General features: G+C 44.8%; 2 protein-coding genes across 2 annotated transcripts in view; both read right to left on the minus strand.

Annotated features, from left to right (window-relative positions):
* dusp8a (dual specificity phosphatase 8a) overlaps positions 1 to 13,561 on the minus strand; it is a 46,909-nt gene extending 33,348 nt beyond the window's left edge. The window contains exons 1-2 of the mRNA XM_080475303.1: positions 13,318 to 13,561; positions 5,883 to 6,246 (exon numbers count right to left, since the gene is read on the minus strand). Coding sequence (XP_080331429.1) covers positions 5,883 to 6,119 — 237 coding nt within the window. The 5' untranslated portion in view covers positions 6,120 to 6,246; positions 13,318 to 13,561. The remainder of the gene's footprint in view (positions 1 to 5,882; positions 6,247 to 13,317) is intronic.
* Positions 13,562 to 18,481: 4,920 nt separating this feature from the next.
* The window catches only part of LOC308116345 (tyrosine-protein phosphatase non-receptor type 5-like), a gene marked incomplete at both ends in the record, with an annotated part of 8,313 nt that continues 711 nt past the window's right edge, over positions 18,482 to 26,083 (minus strand). The window contains 11 exons of the mRNA XM_080474489.1: positions 18,482 to 18,575; positions 19,990 to 20,103; positions 20,908 to 21,068; positions 21,928 to 22,038; positions 22,120 to 22,257; positions 23,884 to 23,963; positions 24,217 to 24,301; positions 24,904 to 25,099; positions 25,474 to 25,754; positions 25,848 to 25,943; positions 26,048 to 26,083. The exon at positions 26,048 to 26,083 is cut by the window's right edge and continues 87 nt beyond it. Coding sequence (XP_080330615.1) covers positions 18,482 to 18,575; positions 19,990 to 20,103; positions 20,908 to 21,068; positions 21,928 to 22,038; positions 22,120 to 22,257; positions 23,884 to 23,963; positions 24,217 to 24,301; positions 24,904 to 25,099; positions 25,474 to 25,754; positions 25,848 to 25,943; positions 26,048 to 26,083 — 1,392 coding nt within the window. The remainder of the gene's footprint in view (positions 18,576 to 19,989; positions 20,104 to 20,907; positions 21,069 to 21,927; positions 22,039 to 22,119; positions 22,258 to 23,883; positions 23,964 to 24,216; positions 24,302 to 24,903; positions 25,100 to 25,473; positions 25,755 to 25,847; positions 25,944 to 26,047) is intronic.

Raw genomic sequence — 26,083 nt, forward strand, 5'->3', positions numbered from 1 at the left:
TGCTTCATGGGACAGGCCCTCCTGACGCTACATACAGTACATTACATCCTGACCGGGGACCCGTTTAAGACTGTGCCACATAACGTACAACCTCCCTCCGCTGTAAGGGGGGGCGGGTGATGTCATTGACGGGCACTGGCAGCTGCCACCTCCGTGTGTGCTTTAATAGGTGTGTGTGAGGTGTGTGTCAGGCAGTGTGTGCGCTTCAACGTATGAGGACCACGAGGTCGAGGGGGAAATCAAGTAATTTACAGTTAAAACTTGGGTCAATGATTTGGATGATGTTGAGCGTTTGAATTAAAATTTATAGAGTGGGGAATTGCTGGCATTTGGGGAAAGTCCCTGTGTGTGTGTGTGTGTGTGTGTGTGTGTGTGTGTGTGTGTGTGTGTGTGTGTGTGTGTGTGTGTGTGTGTGTGTGTGAGACCATGGTGAAAAGTCCCTGACGGTTTCTGTGCATGTGCAGCGTGAGGTCATCGTGTCAGAGTGGCAGTCACCTGATCTGGTCACACCTTCACACCACTGAATGTCAGGGGACCCCACACACACACACACACACACACACACACACACACACACACCCCTAAGACCCTGCTTGTATAGTTTTACACACAGGTATCCCTCATCCGTGTCTCACACACAACCGTGTCATCTTCCAGAACACGAGTCCACATTCGACCACGTCTGATGATCAGAACTCAGAACCAACAGTTGATTTTTTAACTCCGGGATGTCGTAAGGCGTGTTCTGAGCTCAGTACAGAATATGTGTGTGTATGTCAAACAAAGTGATCTTTAAAACAAACAGTGATTCACTGTATGACCTCATCCGAGCAAACACATGACATGCTGGTTGTGTAGGAAAACACAACAGAGCGTAACGTCGCTCTTTGAACTTGGCAAAAAAAGAAAGAAACAAAGTGAATGAAACAAGGAAAAAGTTTGTCCCTCTGGTTTATCTGGGAAGGAAACGCTCCACAAAGTGACTCATTGACTGGGTTTGTGGCTCTGCTGCTCCTACAATGACACGCGACACGAATTCGCACCTTCGTCTTTGAAGTGAAATAATCACAGTAATTACTGGAATCCTCAACACACACAACAAAGGCTATAATGAGAAATGCTTTTATACATTTTAAAAACAGGTAAAAACAACCAACAACAACACAACGGCGCCATTTGTGGGAACTGCGTGCCTCCCACTCCGTGTCATTACGGCCTCCCTCGCTTCCTCCTCACAACGTACAGCGTCATCGGTGGGGTTGATGGAGATCTTCTCCGTTGGATAAATGCATTAGCCGATCACGAGTCGTCTCTCCCTGCATGCAGCGGCGGCACTCAGCCAGTCCCACCAATTAAGATCAGAGACGAGATCACAGGCCCGTCGTCTGGCCGGCTCTATTGCTACACGGCCGTCATACCGAACAACGATAACTGGGATACTGTTCATTATCATGTCTAATAATGCTGGTGTCACCACACATGAAGGCAAGCCGGAGTGTAATTACAGGTGTAGGACCTAAACAAGAAATGTTTTAAGGAGCTTTATTTGGCTGAAAATTATATATATATATATATATATATATATATATATATATATATATTTCTTTTTTAAAAAGGAGAGTATTTGTTGAAAGAAAGAAGAACGATCCACAAATATTCTTCCCCAAAGACGTTGCAGATGATTTTCTGCAGAAATCGCAAATAAATTCAAATCACACTTTGAGGACAATTTTATGGTATATATGGCTCACTGATGCTATATAACAGGAGTCAAACGTAAGGCCCGTGGACCAAAACCAGCTGGACCAGCAAGCATATTGTGAAAAAAAAAAAGAAAAAAGAAAGATTTATTTAAATTTTTTATTTTTTTTTACAAAATTTCTCAAGAGTAATGGACACAACACAACACTGAGATCCGAGCTGAGATATTGGCGATGCTGCCATGAAAGATAGCAGACTAGCATTAGCTTTAAAGACAAAAACTCCCATAATGCAACAGCTTTCTGGACCTCTCACTATATTTTGCACCAGAAGGCTATATAGAGACATTTATATAGACATTTGCATGACGTATACTCTGCACCACATAGGAAGCAACTTTAAAGTTTAAATTTAAAGGTCATTATGACACCACTGCTATATATGAATGGGTGGAACTGACTCACACCCAAAGAGACCGAAATCTCAAAATGTTTGATCTTCTCAATGTCACTCGCACTTTCAATTGAAACGTGCAGGCCCACAAATGTGAATCAGCCGTACTCAATCCATTTATCCGGGTCAGTGTGCCATTCAAGAAGATTTTCAGAAATGCAAAGTCATGGCTAAATTGGTGTCTTTGTTTGTGTTCTCTGCTACAGAAACACTGGAAACATGCTTGTGGCTATAAATATTTAAGTTCCCCCTCATCGCAGCGTGCGACAGCTTCTTAGACGAACTCGTCTCTGAGTGGGCTGCTGCGTCCCTCTCACTACCCATTCGTCACATTTCCCCCCCAGAAGGACCGGCGCTTCCCACACTGTTTGCCGGTGGTGAAAACCTCTGGTCCATCTGTCGGGGCGGCCTGGCCGGCTGTCCGCGTCACAGCGGCAGGGATTAGCCCGGCTTAAGCCAAGAAACCAGCCGCCTGCCCTGCAGTCGGTCAGAAAGAGCAGGAGGAAGCCCTGGTCCCCACTAAGCTTGTGCCGTCCTCTCCCAGCAGAGGTCCTTCACCACATAGCCTGGTGCATCCAGCCTCCTCTGACCCACATTATTAGAGTGCATTAATAAAGAGATTATGAAGGGATGGGATGTGAAAGGTAGAAGAAAGAAGGCACCATTTTGATTGCTGCTGCGCCGGTCAGGGATGTTCATTCAGCTCAGTTAACTCGGGCTTCTATGAAAGAGGGTGAGCGCAGCGCCTTGGGGGATACAGGCTATTAGTTCTCAATGGGATGTGAGGCGGGAGGCAACCGGGGAGGAGGCGGAGGCAGCAGCTCCACCATGAATACCCTCAATGCTGCTCTCCTGCTTCCTACATTCACTTCCCCAACAAAGAGCCACAATGGTGTCCTTTGCTGTCTTGGCTGGCCGAGGCAGCTCCTGGCGATGCCCGGAGCCGTGTGGGGGGTAAGTGAGGGAGGTGCGTGTGGGGGGGTTTAGATGGAAGCTGGCTTTAACACCATACAGACAGTCTGCACGTGCCCAGCCCACGGCCTGCCAGTGGCCCAACAAAAGGGATGATGTCATGCTCAGCCAATAACAAAGGAGTCTGGGTCCGTCGGGCCCTCCTCTCTCACCCGGCTAGTTCCAGCTTTATCCAGCCTAGCATTAATCACAAGCCTTATCCTCTTTATCGGGGGGGGTGGGGGTGGGGGGGATAATAACAAACCCGGCCACGGGGCATCACTAAATAGAGAGAGGAAAACCGAAGGGGTTGTCGGTAGGAGGCCGCAACCCAGGATTGACAGGAGACAGGCAGGCAGACAGAACCGTCATGAGCCTGAAAGTGAGAGAAATCAGGAGGAAGCCAGGCTCTGTGGGGTGCCGCAGCGTGAGATCTGCCGAGGCAGCGGGCCCCACAGACCCGGCGCACAAACAGCCTCCAGCTCGCAGCGTCGACTGAAATAATGAAACTCACACCGACTCCTCTGGAACACCACTGCTCTTTAGAGGCCGGCATCCCCCCCCCCCCCCCCACCCCCCATCACGTCCAGGTCCGATTGTTGTTCTTCCCCGTCTAAATCCGTAGCAGGAGTAGGTCAAGCATCACGCTTCAGTTGAGATGACTCAAACGTTCTTCCACGTTCGGCCCTGAGACCACAGGCGAGCTCGGGCCAAAGAAAGAGGCGTTACATAAACTCCTCGCGCCATTAATGATGGTAAATTCGAGGTGAGAAAGAAAAGCGTGTGGGTTTGACTGCCTAAAGCCACTGCAATAAATTGTTGTAACAGAGAGTCAGTGTGAAAGAGGAAGTCTACGGGGACTCTCAACCAGTCTACCAGATGCTATTAGCTCCACCAAGAGAAACAATCATCCATAGTTCTGCCTTTTACTCGGTGGAAAGTCTCAGTCACCTTCATGGGTGTAAAAAGAAGAAATTATTTTATTTGTGCAGTTTTTTTTGTCGTGCACCAGGTTTAAATACAGAGTCAGCTTTACAGCTACTACAGATAAGGTATAAAATATTTACAGAATGACGTGAAAGACAGGTAGGACTCCTGGCAACCAGGAAGTAAAACAACAAAAAACAACAGCAGCATATCGTTGACTGACTCACGCCTAATAAAAAGAAAAACTTAGGCCTGTCAAATGTCATCGGCTGCTGTGAATCATTCTTTTAATGGGCTGGGTGCAGCATATCGAAAAATTAAATACATACTGACAATACTTTGGGGAGGTATAAGAGAAGGAACGCCATCCGCCACCTCCAGCTTTGCCGTCGTCTTTAATCGATCACGTTGCATGGCGCATGCACGCGGAATCAAGACGGGAGGCGTGAAACACATGCCCGCACACAGAAAAACAATAAATAAATAAACTTCACTCTCTCTCTCTCTCCCCGCTTAGGTTTCCCCTCCCACAGTTCCTTCAGTTTCACACAAGGACTAAAAATATAGGAGTCAGCATGCCAGGGGGTGGCCAGGCCATGGAAAAAAGGCCGTCATATTCAGAGGAGAAGTCATGGAAAACGGGAGGATCCGATTTCAGGGCCACTGATAAGCAACAAACCTACAGTACGCCCTGCATGCCCCGCCAAATATAGCGCCCGCTGGCGTGGAGCAGGCTCGGGCTCGCACAGGGGAGGCCGATTCCAGAACCTCCGTGAACACAGGTCAGGCAGTCGGCGATAATCTGAAAGAGCTATCGAGGTGCGCTCAAAGTCAGTATTACTGTACAAGGACACTCCAACATGGCGACAACTCTCTGGGATGGGAACCTGAATCTGAGACCCCCCCCCCCCCACCCGGCCCCGGATTCAGAGAAAGATTAGAATGGTAAAGTGACATGACATGACAACGTAAACCCGACCGCTGACCATCCGGCAACAGATGCAAAGTTGAAAAAAGAAAAGAAAATTATATTTTGCGCTGGTTTATCTTCATTTACTTCTTCTACCATTTATTTTGTCAGTGTTTGATTCATGTTTTGCTTGACGTAGAGGGACAAAAGGTGCTTATAATGCAGAACATGAATTAGAAATATAATATTACAGCTTCTAATATCTTTTTATGGTGCAAAGCTGACTTAATTTACCAATCAGTTCCTTTCCAGCTTATTCTTCGATTTCTTTGTGAGAACTGTAGAAATCTTCAGTTCATCTCCAAAATATCAAAAAGGTAAAATTAAGTGTTTTGTCTTCATTGGTCACGTTGGAAAAAGCCACATCAGGGGTTTCAAATATAAGACCTGTTGGTCAAATCCGGCCCACGAGAGGCTCAATCTGGCCCGCGAAACTACCAAGCAATTTGCAAACATTGACTTTTAATTTTTTTCTTTTACAACAAATTTCTTAAGAGTAGTGGACACAACATGACCCGAGCTGAGATATCAGTGATGCTGCCATGAAAGATAGCAAACCAGGGTGAATTTGTAAATAAAAAAACAGGCATAATTACAGTTACAGCAGAAGTTTTCTGGACATTTCACACCAGAACATTTTGTTAAAACTAAAATTGTTCTCATTTTTTTGTTCGTAGTTGTTTGGTTTTGCAAAAAATATAAGCAAAGCCATCACGTATACTCTGCACCACATCAAAAAAAAGTTTAAATTCAAAGGTTATTACGGTGCTACTTTACCCACTCGAGTGGGCTACATCGATAGCCTGGCGTTTGGAGGACAGTCGTGGTTCCCGTCACTGGAATCATATTTTTCTGGCCCAACAAGAAGAAGTGAACTCACCTTCACTTTGCCGTTTGGTTGCAGCAGCTCGGTGACGGACACTTTGTCCTGCTGCAAGCGCCTCTTCACCAACTTCGAGCAGCAGACGTTGATGGCGCCCTGCACATGCGACGCGTTGTACTCGGAAAACGTCCTGCTGTCGATCACCAGCAGGCGGCCGGTTCCTCTCTGGATGAGGCTCGCCAGACGCTTGATGTCCATGGCGCTTCGCTTGTTGGGCCCTTTCTCCCCTGCCATGACGTAGGAAGGGTCTGTCGGCAATAAGGGAGTGGTAAAAGGATGGTGGGATGAAGGAAGAAGGGTAGGTGGAGGCGGAGGTGATGAGGTCAGTGGAGGAGGGCGACCGCTGAGAGATCCATGGTGCCTAAACAGAGAGAGAAAGAGAAGAAAATGGAAGAAGTCAGACAGACCTACTGGTGAAACATTTACATTTGGAGACGTTTTATTACTAAGCAAATAATTGACATCATGTGTAAGTATATGAGGACAAGTATAAAATACCTTGTCTTTGTTTAGATATTTATTATTTTTTTGTTGTTTTCCCCATATTTGTCCACTGTTAAAAACAACCCCGATGAAGCAGACGTATAAACTGTCTATAACAATAAAAAGAATATAAATGGAAAAAGAAGAAATGGAGCAGATATGACTGAGACGGCTGTAAGAAAGCACAATATCGACGCTATTATTGTCCCAAAGTGAAACTTAAGATCGTCTGTGTCAGGTCTGAGATGCTGATGATCATTCTGAGCCTCAGACCAGTCGTGCTCGTGCACCAAATAAAATCACTCCAGTCCCAACTACTGCAGGGCGACGTTGACAGACAGCATCACGCATAAATTTTCCAAGCCCGAATCAAGCGCACGGTGTATTTTTGTGCTTCTGTCACATCTTTTACTGGCAGGCTTTGAGCATTAAAGCGTCCACACTTCCAACTGCAAATATGAAAGTTATTTAAAGACCAAAAAAAAAAACAAAAAAAAAAGCCAACTGGATCATCTGCCAGGATTTATCAGTCCGGAGATCTAAAGGAATATCGCACATCCAAACACAAAGCCACCGACTTAAATTAGACTCAACAATAAAACACAGGTGAGTGTGTGTGTGTGTGTGTGTGTGTGTGTGTGTGTGTGTGTGTGTGTGTGTGTGTGTGTGTGTGTGTGTGTGTGTGTGTGTGTGTGTGTGTGTGTGTGTGTGTGTGTGTGTGTGTGTGTGTGTGTGTGTGTGTGTTGCCGGTTGGTGATCTGGGGTCTCTTGTGCGGTAGCTCATGAAACAGGAAACTGAGGGCGTGAGATAAATTAAGCCAGGGGAATTCAGAGAGCAGGTCTGGACACAGGCAACGAGCCTGTGTGACATCCTGTGTGTGTGTGTGTGTGTGTGTGTGTGTGTGTGTGTGTGTGTGTGTGTGTGTGTGTGTGTGTGTGTGTGTGTGTGTGTGTGTGTGTGTGTGTGTGTGTGTGTGTGTTAGGGACTGTCCATAAACTTGATGAACTGCCTCCTACTATCTAACCCTTCTAATCACTGTGATCTTCTCACTACTTACATTCACCACAGCACTTGTGCATTTAACATGAGATGCACAAACTCATGCAATCATTTATCAGCACCTTGTGTGTGTGTGTGTGTGTGTGTGTGTGTGTGTGTGTGTGTGTGTGTGTGTGTGTGTGTGTGTGTGTGTGTGTGTGTGTGTGTGTGTGTGTGTGTGTGTGTGTGTGTGTGTGTGTGTGTGTGAGAAACTAAGCTGCGTGTATCGTCGACTACACGTGGCCACAATGTCATTTGTTTGACATGACGCAGGATTTCGTTAAGCCTGAAATCGCACCGTTTCCTTGGTCAACCAGGTGTCACTTGACAAGTGAGAAGGTCAGAATGTGAACGCCGCCATGTTGTTTTATTCATCTGCAGGCACGTGGCGTCATGAAAAATGAATGGGCCCCTCTCATTTACCCCAAAGCCTAAATGGAGGTATAGACCGCGGCTGAAAAGGGAGAGTACGAGAGACGGAGGTGTAGAAACAGATAGTGGAGGGAGATAAAAGTAGACAAACACAAAAGTCTCTGGCATCAATTGTGGAAACATACAACCTAAAGCCGCTGGGGATACAGAGCTTATTATTGAATGACCGATTGGGAAGTGACTGCATGTTTGGAGTGTATTTTCCAGCTTTGAAAATACACACTGCTCTCCAAAAAGTAGTTTGTAATACAATAAAGAAGGGTTAAATATCCGTATACAACTAAATGCCAGTTGTCGGCTTATTCAAACAGCACAATGTGAAAATAAGCCCCGATATCCCTCAGAGGTCTCACTTGCACCATCTTTTCAAAAACAAAAATATACCTTGTAAGATTTGGAGATCAAGATCAAGCTGGCCTAAATGTGATAACAACATGAAGGAATATTAATTCAGTAGGTTGATTTAGTAGTAATTGTTCAGTTTGGGGGAAAATCTACACATTTTCATCACATATCCGCCTCGCCACGGCAAAGAAAAACCTTAGAGTTTAAATTTAAAGGTGCTTATGGCACTAATTCACCAGTCCGGCCGACTCGGGATGAGATTGGGATGTATGTGGACCCTGTGATAGAAATAAGACTCGTATGAAGTAAAACTGGAGCAGCAGCAGAGGATGTGGACGAGGACACCACTCCAGCCTATAGCAACTCCACCATGACGAGGTGAGGGAGGGGACGGTTGTGGAGCTGAAGAAGAAGAAGAAGAAGAAGAAGAAGAAGAAGAAGAAGAAGTAGACATACTGCTTTAGAATGAACCAACTTGACATTGAACGCACCACATGGGCTTGCCGTGCAATTTACGAGAGCGAAGGCCTTCAATCGATTAATTGCATTCCCCAAATAATGATTTCCCGTCACTCAGACCTACGTTTGCAGCAGGCTGCAGGCCAAGATCGGATGTATAGATGCACACGTGCCGTTACTGCCTGGCAACCTGCCTGATGCAAGCGCAGCAGCAGTCCCTAGAACACGGTAAGAAAAAACCCCCAGATAGGCAGTTGCAACTGTCTGCACTGTAAACACAACTGCTGCATCAGAAAGTAGCTCCAGTGAAGCACGAGGTTCAAAACGCACTGCAATGGATGAAAAAAAGGTTCAACCGCAACACAAACGATTTGATTTCCAGTTTCATCAGATGCAGCCGAGCGGATTCCTGCAATATGACCAAAACTAGGATTTGCTGACACTTTTCCCTCTAATGTGCACCGTAACCCCCCGTTCGACAGAAATGCCACGCCAACGAAACAGCCCCCCGCCACGCCATGACCTGCCCCGTCACCTGCTATAATACCGTACCTCATACGGCAGGGAGCCCTTCAGACCGGCGGCTAACGACACGGCTGCCTCTTCCTCTGCGTTTACCGCGTCCCTGCGGCTGAGCGCAGCATCTGACGCTGCATATGTCTAATGGCGACCGCTCTCCCACCCACCCAGAGTCTCGCACTTTTCCCTCCTCTGAATCCCTCCTTCTCCTCTCTGTCACTCTCTTTCTTGGTCTTGTGCAGCGATCGGGGATGGGGAGGGCACGAGTGAGCAGGTGTGTGTGCGGAGGTGGGGGTGGGGGTGGGGGGGGGGGCTCTGCATCTTTCTATGCCTCTCATTCTACATCCAGCATGCTTCAGGGCGACCCTGCTAGACAAAAGAGAAGGTGCAGCAAAGAATAAAGGCAAATAAACAAAAAAACATGTGTATGACTGTATTAAATCAACAGAATTGGAGGGGCTAATGGAAGACGGCTCACAAACCTGAAGACTGCTTACTCAGCACAACAAGTACCACCCTGCTACTGTATGCAAAAAAAAAATAATAAAAAAAATCTTGCATCCAGGGCAAAATGAAAGACGGAAACGCGCACAAGCCGACAACAAATAAGCTCCCCACTCAGAAGAAGGCTGCAGCCAGGAGCTCGCTGTGAGGCTCGGGCTGATCGAAGGAAAACAAGCAAAGAGGAGAGAAAAGCAGAGAGGCAGACAGAGAGTGTACAGGCCCGGAGCAGATTTGGTTGTTGCCATGGAAACAGCCCAGCTGGGGTGATAAAGGGGCAACGGGAGGATGGTGGGATGCTGCTGCTGGTGCTGATGTGGGATAAGCATGCAGGAGGAAAGGGATGCCACTTCCACTTCCAAAAGACATATACAACGTGTGTGTATATATATATATATATATATATATATATATATATATTAAGCTGATAGTGAGATTCGACAGTGAGCTGATCTGGGAGAGGACGATTAAAAATAAATCAGCTGTATTTATTCAGTTTGATGTTCTCTCTGACCCACTCCGCTCGAGGCTGAGACAGCAAATGTCTGCCCCCCCCCCCCCCAGTCTCACTTTTTCACGACTGTCACCAAAGTGCAAATAAGTTCCCGTGGTCAAAAGACGGAGGCAGACGTGACTGTGCACATCATTAACGTGGTAACAATGCAGTCGTACCTGCTGTCGGACTGACGGCGGACGAACCTGATCGACTGGTTATATTTAGGGGTTTTAAGTAAGAACACGTGGGGAAATTTGCAACTGGGAATGTTCCAGCATTTCCTTTAACAGAACCGGGACTTTAACCAAAAGCTTGAAATACTGGGCATCTTGAAGGGATTACTCCTTAAAATAGACCTGTTTGTGTACTGATTGAAATACGTTCAAACAAAAGGGTTAAAGGTCTAAGCACTAACTGTTGGGGAAGGTTGTTTTTTTCTCCACCGTCTTCTCTGCTTGCTGGATTAGAAATGATGCATTTTCCTTTTTGAAATGACAGTGTAGTATCTGGCCCTATAGGTATAAACTTTAATTAAATTGTTTATCCACCTAAAGCTGAAGTTAAAAAAAAAAAAAGAATTGACCAAAAGAGTCGGTCTATGGCGCACAGAGGTAAATTCCGCAACAGAAACAGTTTCTTTACACCATAAAAAGAACGATGAGGAAGTGACTTTATCTCATAAACGGGCCAATCTATGCAGCGACATTCACACAAAACCATGAGCTGAGCACGATGGGCCGGCTCAATAAAAGCCATATCAGACATCAGAGAGAGGCAAAAACACAATGAGAGCAACTGGAGGGCACCCAGCGGTGATGTAATGCCATCCAGGTTATTCATTAGCTCCCTGCATAACGTCACCTGCGGCCGCAGCCTTGAGTCGGCCGGTGTGAAGCGAGTCCTCAGTCCTCTACAATGAGGGACGCGACTTGTTTGTTTAGGCCTCAAACAATTACATCACTCGGAGTACTCATGGCTTTTTACTGGGAGCCACCGGCTCCCCTCCCTCTGTCATGAACCAAAACTTTGTGTCGTCTGTGTGTATATCATTTACACTATGAAAACACAGTAACCCGGGACGACGCCGTCACTGCCAAGCGGCTGCGAGATTAGTGGGTCACCAAATCATCCTGGAGGATTTTGATCATAAGAAACGGAGACTTTCAGCATGACAAGATGGGAATTTAACTCATATTAATCAGATATTTGTTCTCGGGAGGATTGACCGGGCTATCATTAGGTGAGATAACTCGGGTGTGTGTACGCATGACAGCGGTGCTCGGACCCACTGGAAATTGCTTTGGAAGACGGGTGGAACTTTTCCAAAACGCCTGGGACCTCTATCTCTATGTAGTCGGCGATAATTAGATTTTCTCAAATGAAAATGCAAAAAAATTATGTGTTTTTTTCTCTCGAAACGGTGTGGCGGAAACCGGTGCCTTAAAATGTAGGGTTTTGCAAAAATGTGTTTATTTTGATCGGTGGTCAGAAAGACAAAGTTGATAATAAGATGAATGAATGAATGAATGAATGAATAAATAAATAAATAAACACATACATACATACATACATACATAAATACGGTCACTCAGGAAGACCCTGAACTCCCTATGTGTGTCCAAGGGCATGAAACATGAGGCAGATCAAACACAGATAACTTGATCCTCTGTAATGACCAGGAAGGGAGCAGCCGAAATAAACTCCCATTAGCTCTACGTGGGTGTGTAAATTTACCCAATTCCTGATTTTAACAGCCAGCTGGCCGTCCCCCTGCAACTGTTCTCAAGTACGGATGCACAATCATCGTGTTTGTCACCAACAGAATTAAATGAATGACACACTATAAGGGGGATTTCCATGCACAACATGAGTGTTGTTGTTGCTGTGATTGAGTAACCCCCCCCCCCCCCCCCCCCCCAAAAAAAAATAAAAAGAATTAATAAATAAATTAAAAAAATCAATTCCTGGTTGGCCCTGGTGGAGCAGATCAGCACCACCATGCTGTAAACAACACATCAGGTATAAAAACCTTGTGGTGTCCTCTAATCAATAGACTACTATCCCTGCTGCAAATAGCAGGGTCAGGTAACAGGCTGGGACTCCTTCATAACAGTAATCTTGAATACTGATGACACCGGGGACTAAATATACTTGCTGGTGAATTGAATTATATTTCGTTTATTGAGCCCGTTCAAGAACTTAGGCAGGCTCGTCAAAAAAGGAACTCAGTGCAAAACACAAGCCAAATAAGCACATGAAGTTCAGGACAGTAAAAAGACACAACAGCAATTAACACAGAGCCAAACTGTCAATAATATAATAAAATGGGTCTAAAACGCAAAAAACGAGTCTGGTGAAAACAGGTTGGAAAAATATGCAAACAAAAATTACTTTATACATTTTATTAAACGTGCACAGGTTACCGATTTTGCAGTTAAGACACAAAGACCTTTAATACTGTTCTACAGCGATAATAACAATGATGGTGGTGTGTGTGTGTGTGTGTGGGAGGGGGGGGGGGGGGGGTAGTACTAGCGCACTATAATAAACCGACCTACATTAGAAATAAGAATAGACTGAAATGCGGGCACAGGCAACTGTAGAAGGGGGAAAAAAACGCCTTGCATAATTAAATGAATTGTTTTTATCAAAGGGTGCAGCAGACGTGGGGAACCTGTCCCGTGTTGTTATGACGCGCGGGTATGTCCGCATGCTAAAAATGAAGCGCATTTTTCTTTTCTTTTTTTTTTTGTATGTGACGCGGCTGCGACGGCGATTAAAATGAGAAGAAAACGTACAAAAAAGCTCAACATACCTTCAAAGGACCTGACGGCGAGCGGACAAATGTTTAAAAGAGTGGATAAATTCAGCCCCGGACGGGTTTAATTCCCATTATAAGACGTGCGCGCGCACTTGAAAGAGAGCGAGAGAGAGAGAGAGAGAGAGAGAGAGAGAGAGAGAGAGAGGGGGGGGGGGGGGGGGGTGGCAGTGCACGCTGACGGACTCGCCGCAGCAATGAGCACGCGCACAGATAGCACGCAGCTAACGTCAGTTAGCTCCGTGTGTAGCAACGCAGCTGATAAAAACCAGGACCGATCGATGATGGTAACACACACGCACACGCGCGCGCACGCACGCACACACATCTAAGCACTCACCTCCGGCTCCACGCCGAGCTGCGGTTCAGCTTTCCTCCATGTGTGATGAGCCGACAGCCGCGGTGCGTTCACGGGGCTGCTGGCCGCGGTTCACCTGGCGGAGGGGACGCGGAGCCCCCTCACAGCTGAGGGTGACAGCGCCGGGGACAAACCAGGCATGAAAGCAGGCAAGCGCGCGCTGCCAGCCGCTACTGTCACACCGAGGGACGCGCTTGGCTTCGCTAAGCTAATGGTTAATATGTATGTGTGTGTGTGTGTGAGGAGGAGGAGGAGGTGGAGGGGGAGGAGGAGGTTAGGTACAGGAGGTGCACTTTAGCACTTTCATGAACTAAAGCGATTAGGTCATGGTTCAGTCAGGAGGGGGAGGGGGGCAGAGTACTGCGAGGTTGACGTCACCTCCAGCCAATCAGCGACGGCGGCTTTAGGGTAGGGTGACGTCAGCGTTATGATCCGCGGATTAAAGGGACAGTTCGGCTGTTTTTTCTTTTTTAAAGGAGCCGAACTGAAAAGGAAAAAGACAAATGTATTTATTTTTAAAGTAATCCATACAATGCGTGTCAAAATAAACACGTTTATAACATTATTAATAATGAGAATATGAATGTTGATAGCAAATAATAGAGATCCTTTATTAATCCGAGAAGAGAAATTCTTAGCATTGCTCTACAACTCAAACCCATTTTAGTTCAGAGCAGTGGTGCAATACATGGGTGTACGGTGTATACGCACTGTTCCAGTGCTTAAGCACCGACTACCCCCCCCCCCCCCCTCCCCAAATAAAATGAACAAAACTTATTCAAGTGAATTTTTGGAAAAACTGTAACATTGACTGGAAATCAAACCCCAGCCTCCCACGTAGAAGGCAAGAATTCTACCACTGGACAACAATGGTTACAGGTGACAGGTAGTCTTACAAGGTGTTCATCACATTCGGCCAAATACAATTTTCCCTTCCATGCTCTACGCGGAGTGAGAATTATTCACTTTTATTTATATTATCTTTATTTAACCAGGTCAGTCATTAAGAAGAAATAATATATGTTTAAAAAGGAAGCAAGATATGGTGTAAAATACTCGGAGAACTTCATTTACCAAGGTAAATGCAGAGACGGGCATTAAGTTATGTAGTTTAATGGCCACAGGAACGAAAACTCTCCTGTGGCACTCTCGTCTCGGGTAAATGAGATTTTGGTAGCCGCCTCAGTCGATTCGGTGGCGCTGTTCGACACATGTGGCTTAGTGATTAGAGAAGTGAGCTTCTGTTCGGAGCTTCACGGGTTTCAGTCCCTTGACCCCCAACAACTCCCCAGACACAAGCACTTCAGCAGACCACTGCTCCTATGTGTAGCTGAGGTTATGGGTCATGGGTCATGGGTCCAGTCGTCTCTCGAGTTAAACCAACCGAACTGTACTGAAAGCCCAAACACAATGACTTCAGTTATACCTCAATGAACTGATGTGGAAAATACTGTAGAATAAGTAGTTTACTCCAAAAACATTGAACATAACTTGATTTGGTTTGTGTTGCATTCATCATAGTTTGCTTCAACCATTAGAATGTAATCTTAAAAGTACTCTAAAACAGCATTTAAGTTACTCAGCAGTCATTTACCTCAGTTTCTTTTCACAAAGGAAATTCAGTTCAATATTATTTTATATCATGCACGTCCAGTGATCATATCTACCACAACTTGTATTTTTTTCTGAATGTCTGCAATGTCTACTGATAAATAATATAATAATATAACTACCATAAATAACACAATAATGAAAACAAAACCACTAACTGTCAATGCATTGGCATTATTATTATTATTATAATAATAATAATAATAATAATTGTTATTATTATTATTTACAAGTACTGCTAACCACTGCTGTTGTAAATATTTCTTCTGCTTGTGCTCTTCTGCACATGCTCAGTAACAACAACGTTTTCCTCCAGAATGTCACGACTCCCAGTCCATATTTTCCTGGGATTTGGTAGTTTTACAGTTGACATTCACCGTAATAACAATCCAACTTCATTATCTGTCCATATGAATGTCTGTGTACTCGCCATTGTTAATGTTTATAGCGTGTTGTTCTCTGCTGCATGTGTGTGTGGTTTCATTGCAAAACAGCGCCCACTAGTTTCCCAACATCAAAACGACATAATTTCCAGTGTTTCTGCTGTTGCCATGTAAATGGACATCATTTTCTAAACGTTGTCGTGCAAACGTGAAACTTTTGTGAAACAAAAACTGCATTTTCATGTGAAACATTGTCGTGTAAACTCGGTCTTAAAGTTTTTAAAGGCAGTTTACCACTCATCTTTTACCTGAAAGGCTGTAGTTGGCTGTGGAAGGCGAGGATGAGGATGCAAGTTTTATAAGAAGCAAAAACAGTCAAGTGAACTTCGGCATTCACTTCCAAAAACTTTTGTATTTCTTTCATACATGACATTTTATTGAAGAAACGAAATTAAAGATCATCTACAGTGTCTCATTTGTTGCGTTGGTGTGTGTGTGTGTGTGTGTGTGTGTGTGTGTGTGTGTGTGTGTGTGTGTGTGTGTGTGTGTGTGTGTGTGTGTGTGTGTGTGTGTGTGTGTGTGTGTGTGTGTGTGTGTGTGTGTGTGTGTGTGTGTGTTCACTATCATCAGTTCCCTTTTGTTAAACTGAAAGCCTTTGTTCTGTTGCTCTGACATCACGTCACTGTGTAAACTGCTAAACCTGTAGCTGTGTGTCGAGTTAGATAGAACATACTGACATCTAGTGGTGAAATGAATACCTGCACTTTCTGGTCGGCCACATTTTCAGTCCAACGTGAAACTCGGTGTGTGAGTAAGTGAAGCGCGAACACAGATTCATGAAAATCTACCTTTATTTGGATGCAAAAACTCACAACTCAAAGCAATACTGTAGCAGGGGGGAGGAATACTGACTGCTGGTTGGTTGTATGACTGACTGGCTATTTCCCCGTTTTGATCATCAGAGGAGGATAAGGTAAGCACTGACAACACGCACGCAAGATAAAAAGCTTTTCAGTCAAGTTCACTGGACATTATCAGAGGATTACGCTACAAATCTGATGAGAGTTGCTGATTATTCTTGTTCATCTCAATATTGTGGTGCGGTAAATGGTCATTTTGGCAGTTTTTTTTAAAATATATATATATATATATATATATATATATATATTCCATGTTGGTTTGATGTTTGAGATTTGGTACATTTTAAGCCATCCTCTGAAAATGTTCATGGCCTTTGATCGGATGCATCAAGTCAAGATAGAAGTCGTTTTGAGTTTTGTAACGTAGAAAATTGTCTTCACTGTTTTAGCTGCCTTACACATATTTCTCATGTTGTCAATGGAGAGTGGCCTCTAGTCACAGATGGAATAGAGTGGGGACTGCGTTAAAAAAAAACTCAGTCTGAGGTAAAATCTTACGATAAAAAACATACACAGAAAGCAAAGCATATTAAAGCAAAGCCTAAAGGCCCAAAGGAATTGTACTGAAGACTGAACATAATCTATTTATTTTGTGTACTGTAAGGTAACTTAGGTAGTTGTCACATTTTGTTCCGTTGAATCTTGCAATATAAACCGATGGTTTGATCCACAAGTATGAGCTACATTCCATCATGGTGTAAACGGAAATATACACAAGGCATCTACTCGAAAGGATTGTATCAAAATGTTCTAAAAATATCTCTGGTTGGTTTCACAAAAGCAAACTGTATCAAAAGCATTGGCCGAGAGCAAGCAATATATCAGGCGTCAGAGCCTTTTACACAACAAAAAGCAGGACAACCAGTCACGTCGCTTTGATTGTGGACCTATGGAGTCCCATACGGCACATGCAATCCATTAAACTCAACACAATCAAAACACAATACGGAAAGGAAAAAAAAGAAAAAGAAATGAGAAGAACTTTTACGGCTGAACATCAGAGAGACAACCTTAGTTGGTCTATTGTGCTTCATACAGATTAGGCCTGGCCTGTCTATACAACAATCATGGACTTCTTATTCACAGATGGGTTCAAGCTACTGTTGAAAGCAGAGGCATCACAAAGCGTCCAAAACTCCCAGTGGAGGATTTCCATCTGCATGTTGCCAACTTTTTCATTCACGGTCCTTAGTTTACTGGTTTGATTGGATTCCGCGTGTCTCCCGATTCTCTGCAGTTCCGCGGCGATTGTTCGGATGTTGTGACCATTCCTGCATCCCCGGCTCTGTGATGCCTCTGGGTGGATGTCTATATGTGGCCTTAATGCAGAAGTTGTTGACTGTAAACATCATGGGGCCATGAGCACTGCACAGGCAGCATGGTAAAACTGTAATACTGTAGATTGCACAGAAATCCTAATTATTTAATAATCAACCTAATTGTTATACATTCCTATGTTCCATAACATTGCACATGCCTTTAATGAACACTTAGCACCATGCAACCTGAAGATGAGGTGACTTCTGAATGCATCAAAAGTTGAAAGAGGCCTTTCTCTAATGAGTTTTTTATTTTTAATTTTTTCATTACATTAAATATAAGAGTCGGTGACAAAAGGCTAACTTAGAATTCGTGTGAACCTTTATACAGATTAACATATGAGGCCGGCATTCGATTATCTCGGTAGAATTAAAATATGCTGGAACTCCTGCTTGTTAAGGGCCCTCTTTATTCATCATCGCCGACATTGCCAGACTGAACTTGAGATTTCCACGCGGACGATCGGCTAGTACGTCGGGTCCTTTTCGATCGCTGTGCAATCGGTAACGGGAGGGAGCTATTTCAGAGCGAGTGCAGGACGAGGCCCATGTACAGTAGCGTGATCGAAAGTTCAGCAGTGCAAATGAAACGATGCCTGGTGTGTGTGAGCTTTGATTGTTTCAGGCCAGACCGCTGCGTCGCTCCAAGGATGCGCGGCTCAGTGGTGAAACTCTGTCATCGGGATTTATCTGGGGAGGACGGGTAGTGAAGATCTCACGCGATAAGCACAGATTTCATGCCGACCATTCAGTCCGGCCTGAGCGAGCCCGCCCCGGGATGGAGGGATTAACGCGGTTGGGACTTGTTAAAGGGTGAGGCTGAAATGATGCTAGGTACAGGTGGCGCGTACCGCCGGCGGCGGTGCGGCGTACAGTGGTGTGTCTCGATCTGGGTGTGGCCGAAGCGCTCGCACTACTCCTCAGCTGTGAGAGACAGCTGCTTCTCGTACAGGCTGAGGACGTGGTGCACAAACTGGTACTGCTCACACGTCTGGATCATCCCGCCCCTGAGGAAGGAAGGAAGGAAGGAAGGAAGGAAGGAAGGAAGGAAGGAAGGAAGGAAGGAAAGGTGAACCAATGAACTGACAGGAGGACGGTTCCCCCCGAGGGGCAAGCAAAGTCGGTGTGATTGACAGAACACGTCTAAAGAAATTATTGTTTCAACCTAATTTGCTTATTTTATGATACATTCTCTTTGTCTGAATCACTTTTAATGCAGAATAACTGCCAGGAATCTGTGGGTCAAGTTCAGTACCTGTAACTGCTGTGGTCACACTTGAGAATTTGTCAAAGTTCTATAATGATCGGGAGTTCCAGAATACATGAGTTCCAGAATGTGTGTGAGTTGTAGAATTTGTCCAAGTTCTACGATGTGAGAGAGTTCTACAATGCATGACAGTTCCAGAATGTGTGGGAGTTTTACAATTTGTCAGAGTTCTATAATGCGAAAGTTCTAGAAGGTGTGAAAGTTCTAGAAGGTGTGAAAGTTCTAGAATGTGTGGGAGTTTTACAATTTGTCAGAGTTTTATAATGTGAAAGTTCTGGAATATGTGAGAGTTCCAGAATGTGTGAGATTTCCACAATGCATGACAGTTTTAGAACGTGTAGGAGTCTTAGAATTTGTCAACGTTATAGAATGTGAAAGTTGTAGAATGCACGAGAGTTCTAGAACATGTGGAAGCTCTTTTGATCTCACACATTCTACTACTTTGATCTGTTTTGAAACTTTGACTCATTCTAGAACACTCACACATTCCGGAACTTTGACACATACTAGGAGTTTCACACATTTGTAAAGTTCCACAGATTCTAGAACTGCCTAGAGCTCACATTATAGAACTTCGACAAATTCTCGAATGTGAGAATTATTGAATGCGTGAACGTCTTACAACGTGTGAAAGTTAAAGAATGCGTGGAACTCCTGGTACGCGTCAACGTACTGGAGAGTTCTAGAATACGTCAAAGTTCCAGAATGTACCAAAAGTGTAGAGTGTGTCAAAGTTTTGAAAAAGGCGAGAGTTCCAGAATATGTGTGTTCTAGAACATGAGAGAGTTCTCGAATGTGTCAGAACCGTGTGTGTGTGTGTGTGTGTGTGTGTGTGTGTGTGTGTGTGTGTGTGTGTGTGTGTGTGTGTGTGTGTGTGTGTGTGTGTGTGTGTGTGTGTGTGAGAGAGAGAGAGAGAGAATTCTCAAACGTGTGAGGAATTCAAGTATTCCTCGCACAGAAGCATGGGACTTCTAGAATGTCCTACAAACGCTAAAGCCACTGCGTGATAACTAAAGTTTTGACTTTGGTACCCAGGACCGTTGACACAGAATTTTCCTTCTGCAGTCAAACCACACGGCAGCTCGTGATTTCGATCTGCATCTAATCTACGTCAGTTCCCGCCGGAGCTAAAGTCGACTGGCAGGGTGTCTCACCTGTCCAGACGGAGCTGGCAGGTGGTTCTCAGGATGTCCACCACACCCTCGGTCCTCAGCTGCCTGCACAGGATGGAGGTGGCGATGAAGCAGCCAGTTCGACCAATCCCGGCACTGCGGGGGGGAGAGGTAGAAGAAAATATAACAACTAGAGTGGTGGTGGTGAGATGGGGGGGGGGGGAATACACCCTGAACCACAGAAGAGTTGTATCATAGTATACTGACAGAAAAGTAGGAATTTAAAAAAAAAATCTTTTAAAATGTTGATGATAGAACTAATTGATATCATAGTATTATGTAATTTGAACAGTTTAATATCAATTTCCTCTTCATGTACAGTCAGAAAAAGTAAAAGAAAGCGAAGAAAATAGACGTTTTGTTCCATATGCACTTTGAAATGTCGCCCTCTACTGTTGCAGATGGGTAAATACATTCAATTAAAAACAAATCAACACCAAATTGTCAAAATTTTAAAGAAAAAATGAATTTTAACAGCTTTGACTAAGAGTAGCGACAGAACACAACACTGAGAGCCGAGCTCAGATATCGGTGAGGCCTCCATGAAAGAGAGCAAACTAGCATCAGCCTCAAAGCAATGCAATCAGGGTGAGTTTGTAGAAGCACCCATAATATAACAGCTATAGAAGGTTGTTTTTTTTAAACATTTTACTGTATTTTGCACCAGACGTTTTCATTAAAATTGGCTTTATGTTGAGACTGCAGTCACTTTCTGTAGTTTTGTGAAATATATAGACACTTCCATGATGTATACTCTTTGCCACAATGAGGAAAAACTTTAAATTTACAGCTTATCATGGCAAAATTGTACCCGTCCGGCCCACTCAAGATGAAATTGGATTGTATGTCGCCCCTGAGCAAAAATGCGTTTGACCCCCGCCGGTTTATAGGGCGTCGTACCTGCAGTGGACGATTGTGGGCCCACTGGAAGGAGGGGCTTCCTCCCGAGCCCTCTCCACTTCCTGGACCAGCTCCAGCAGAGGCGGAGCTTTGTCGGGGGTCTTCTGATCAGGCCAGGAGGTGTACCAGTACTGTCGCAGGCTTCGCTCTTCCTCACCACTCTGCTCGACACACACACACACACACACACACACACACACACACACACACACACACACACACACACACACACACACACACACACAAACAAATGTGATGCACACTGGAAGAGATTTTGATCTGTCTGCTGCTCTGCATGTACATCCAAATTGTTTCCTTGGTGTCAGTTGCTACGACAACAATGAACGCACACCGCCAGACATCAAAAAAGGAGTTTGTAGAAAAACAGCTTGTGCAGTCTGTCCCTTCCTGCCTGGTGGTATAATAATCATCACTTCTACAGATCCACGATTAAAGAGATGTTTGAGGCGCAGCGCATAGATTCTTTAAGGATTTACTGCTGTTTCGAAGTCGTATGCAGGCTACAACTGGTACCAAAAAAAAAAGTGGGACCACGTCAGCGTCACCCGACACAAACAACTGTAAAGACCCTGGATGCATCGTGACACTATTGAGGGAAACTGATCACCTCACAGCACTGGTAGAAATACTTCAAACAAAAACTATTAACAATACAAAAAAAACCCAGCGATGACACCCAAGAGCTAACCAATGCTGAGAAAAAATATTAATTAATTTTGACTGAATATGACACTTGAGCATGTCTGTATGTGTCCACAGCGTTATGGGGGTGAGAAATGTTGTGCATTGAAATATCATTACTGTGAGTGCGTGTAATGACATTGAACTTAAAGTATTCCTGCAGCTAAAGCTGTGTCAGGTATTAAGTCAAAGTTACTTTATATTGTATTCATAAATACAACACACAAATATAGACATACATAGAAATGTGCACAGTGTTTTGATCTGTTCGTATCACTTATATTGTGTCCATGTATGAAGAGACTTTCTGTGGGCTACCTTCAGAGTAAACACCCTCAGGCTGTAGTCGTCCTCCTGTGTCACCGAGACAACGGTGATCTCGATGCCCTCGTGGGTCACGGTGTCCTCGGGCCAGTACTCCGCACATTTCTACAACGAGCAATCCACACACATCCGTTCATCCGCGACGTTAACGACCCGCCGTGGTGTCAGACCGTCTGTTGCACTGACCTCGTTCTTCTCCTCCAGGTTGGTGATCATCACGATGATGGGGCTTCTCTCCTGCCACACCATCCTCCAGAAGTCCCCCACTGTGTTCACGGTGGGGCCCTGGGTGGCGATGTAGGCCCGCTCCTCGCCCCCGTAGCCCTGAAAACATGTGACGTTGTGTTCATTGAGATTTGAAGAAAGAAAAAATACAAGCAAAAACAGCAATTCCCTCTCAGAAATAACAAAGTATTATGTGTATCGTAACATTATAAGTTCCCGCATAGTGAATGTTTATATTGTACAACTTCAATATGATTCCAGCCTGAATTAATGTGCTGTTAATAGTGTTTTATTTCAGTTTACTCTAAAACAGGGATGGACAACTCATTTTTTCAGAGGATCACATAAAATAGAGGATCCGACACTTAAGTCGACCTGAGTTTTGCTCAGTAAGAATTATCTCTTGATTAAAAGCAGATTTTCACATGATTTTTAGGGCGACTGTTCTAGTTTTTACTTTTTCTTTCCCAGCGTTTGTCTGGAAATCTTGATTATGTTCTTCTGGAGTTCAAGTTCAATAAACAAGTAGATTAGATCAAAAAAAAATAAAAAATTCTCATCAACCGTCTCTTTCCCACTAGCTCTGCTAGCCAAGGTACTAGACACAACCGATAATGTAATAAAGACAGATAATATGAACGATTAGGTAATTTTAGATGTAATAAAGCCAATAATACCAGTAAATTTAATTTGAATCAGGACGGCCACTTATGGCCCACGGGCCATATGATGACGATGATAATGACGACGATAGGCCTCTTGATGATGATGATGATATATATACATATATATATATATGTATATATATTAAGGTTGATATTAGGGCCGATATTAGTGATTTGTGAGTGATCGGGAATCGGCAAATTCAGCCAATCACCCCGCCGATCTAAAAAAAAGCGCAGCGTCACCTAATAACCACAACAATCAGGGACTAGAAGCCCCGGTCGAGCTGCAGAAGCTAGAAGCAGGCGGAGCGGGGCCATAGACCTATAAATCTAGAGTTATTAATAGTGGTTTATGTGTTTATGTGCAGAAGTCTACTTCTAAATTTCTATATGGTCTGTCTGTCGGATTTTTTATTGTGTTTGGTGAGTCACAGCGCCCCTAAAGGCCTGGCATGTGTACTACATGCCCTGAAGCCTCATGTTGAGCCGCGTTCATAGTGAGGTGTGGACGGTTTTGGGGAGAAGGCCAGGGAGGACAAAGATCGTTTTTTTGTTGTGTGGATGTTCCTCAGTTTACAACAACTAAAGAGAAAGAGAAGAATTTTGATTCAATAAGTGAGTTTTACAATAATTTCTAGCTAAACAAAGCTTCTGCCAATAGTGCTTTTAGCTTCAGACATCTTAGTCGCTCCAAAAATAGACTATTGAGTACCTTTGCAATAGCAATGTAAGTTTCGGATCGGGAAAGTATCGGTATCGGCCGATACTCAATTCTGAAAAATCGAATCAGTATCGGGGGCACAAAAGTGTGATCAGGACATCCCTAATATATATATATATATATATATATATATATATATATATATATCAATGGGAAATTCAAGGCCACCAACTCCCATCATATAAGGCATTTTGAATTGTGGGAGGAAACTGGAGTAAATGAGAAAAACCCACAGGGGGAACATGCAAGCCTTACACAGAATGGCCCACGCAGACCTATAGTATTAACCACGACATGATGGAGCTGTGCGGCCTCTTAGACATGCATAATTTTACTTACTTTGAGATAATTGCCATTGATGTAAGTGGTGAGAAAATCCTCTTCATCTTGAGACTTCAGGATGACTCTGCTGTGGGTGTCTGCAGGAGGACAATGTGAGATTATCCTCATTTAAATCACGAAGACCAGAATAAGTAGCTCCACGGTGTATACTGTACCTACTTTTAAAACACAGCTTTATCACCTAGTCTGCATCTGTGTCTCAATAGTATAAATACGACAGATATCTGTGAGCCACATGGGGTGAGGATGTGAACGTATTAAAGAGAAGCTGAGCTTAACATTTAGATCACAGTGTTTTTAGTGATTGCTGTCAATAACTTGTGTACTCACTGGGTAAAATGGTCTTGTAGCGGTTCTTCCTCACCAGCCCTGGGTAATTATACTCCTTCGGATCCACAAAGTTCATGGGAGTTTCCTGCCAATAGACACAGAACAATGATCAGTCCCTGTTGAGATGAAGGGTCAAAGCGTTCACTACGTAAAATAAAAAAACAACAAAATAAAACCACACCAAGGATATGATATCAAGAGACATGAGCTCATCCTCTGCCCTTCCATCTATACTGTTTGTGTGCAATTATACGCGACTGAAAGACTATGGATGTTGTGTTTATGGTGATGCCTGGCAGACACTGAAATCCTCTGTGGGGTTTCTCGTATGCAAAAAAAACAACAACAAAAAAACCCAACCCTTGTATCCCTCCATCCTTCGCCCACTAACAGACAGTGGAAAAGCTCACGGGTGTGTGCAGAGCTCCGATGGGTGTTTGTGTGTGTGTGTGTGTGTGTGTGTGTGTGTGTGTGTGTGTGTGTGTGTGTGTGTGTGTGTGTGTGTGTGTGTGTGTGTGTGTGTGTGTGTGTGTGTGTGTGTGTGTGTGTGTGTGTGTGTGTGTGTGTGGGCGTGTGCGTTTGTGCCCGCATCTCTCTCCACGTATGCGTCAGAGTGCGTCTCTTCCGATGAGTCTCTGCTCATCTCTGTTAATCTGGGGAGTGTAGGTGTTTGCTGCTGCTGCTCACATAGAACTCTGACTGGAGGCTCTGGTCATCCATGGCCCTCGTGTGCAGCATGGCCGGGGTCAGGACGTGCGTTCCCTGTCGGAGGTACTCCTGGGCCGACTGGTCCCTGGGCGAGAGGGGGGAAGCGCCATAGCCGTAGGGCTCCGTGCAGCCGGGCGTGCACATGTCTAAGGTCAGGGACACGTTGGAGCCTCGCCTGTGTGGTTGAAACGGGCAGGACAGACGGACAAAGTCACATATATGGTGTGAAGCTATTTTCTTGTGTAACATCACAAATTTAAAAAGAAAGCATTCAAGCACATGGATGTTCCTGCAAATATTGGAAACGGTAGGGGTGGTCGTCTTGATTCCCCAATCGCCACCTTTCCACATGCCGAAGTGTCCTCGAGCAAGACACCGAACCCCAACTTGCTCCCAGTGGATGGACTGAGTGTCTTACATACGTTCAGCTTTAACTTGAGGGTATTTACCTCCAAATCATCATTTCACCTTGAAGAGGGCACCGACAGTAATTGGACAATCGGCTGCTCACGTAAAAATCCAAGCGAGACAGTCACTCCCCTGTCTCACCTCTCCTGAAGCCCCACCGGCGTGACCGTGAGGGTGGCGGCGTCTCCTTCCATCCTAGTGTCAGTGCCCATGTCGAACACCGGCGTCTGGGGGTCGGGATCCAGGTCCAGCAGGTCCTCCTGGGCGTCCGTCCACTCCGACAGGGTGAAGGAAGGCTGGCGGCTCACCGACTGACGCCGGTCGCCGACGTCCCTCGACACCGTCCCCGTCCCCGTCGCCGCCCCAGATCCCGATGACCACAACCCAGAGCCGTACCGCCACTTCCACACCATGTGAACCACCTGAGAAACGGCGGACAGGAGAAATGAAGCTTTAACGTTCTGCGTCTTCGTACGGAAAAAAATTCTTGATGGAAGATCGACGCCGTGGATTACCATGATCACACAGATGGCCACGCCGATGCCTGCAGTACTGTGGACGATCCAGTTGTGCTCTTTCGTGTTTACCACCTCCCTCATCAGCACCATGGACTGGACAATGCAACAACAACAACAAAAATGGACAGAATAAGAGAGCGAGAGAGAAAGTCAATGTTTGAAACCACTTTTAATGGCGGTATCCAGTTTCAACTCACATCCATTCCAAATATTGGGTGGCAGGGCAAGATGAA

This window comes from Lipophrys pholis (assembly GCF_963383615.2).
Source record: "Lipophrys pholis genome assembly, chromosome: 11".
In the NCBI taxonomy this organism is placed as follows: Eukaryota; Metazoa; Chordata; class Actinopteri; order Blenniiformes; family Blenniidae; genus Lipophrys; species Lipophrys pholis.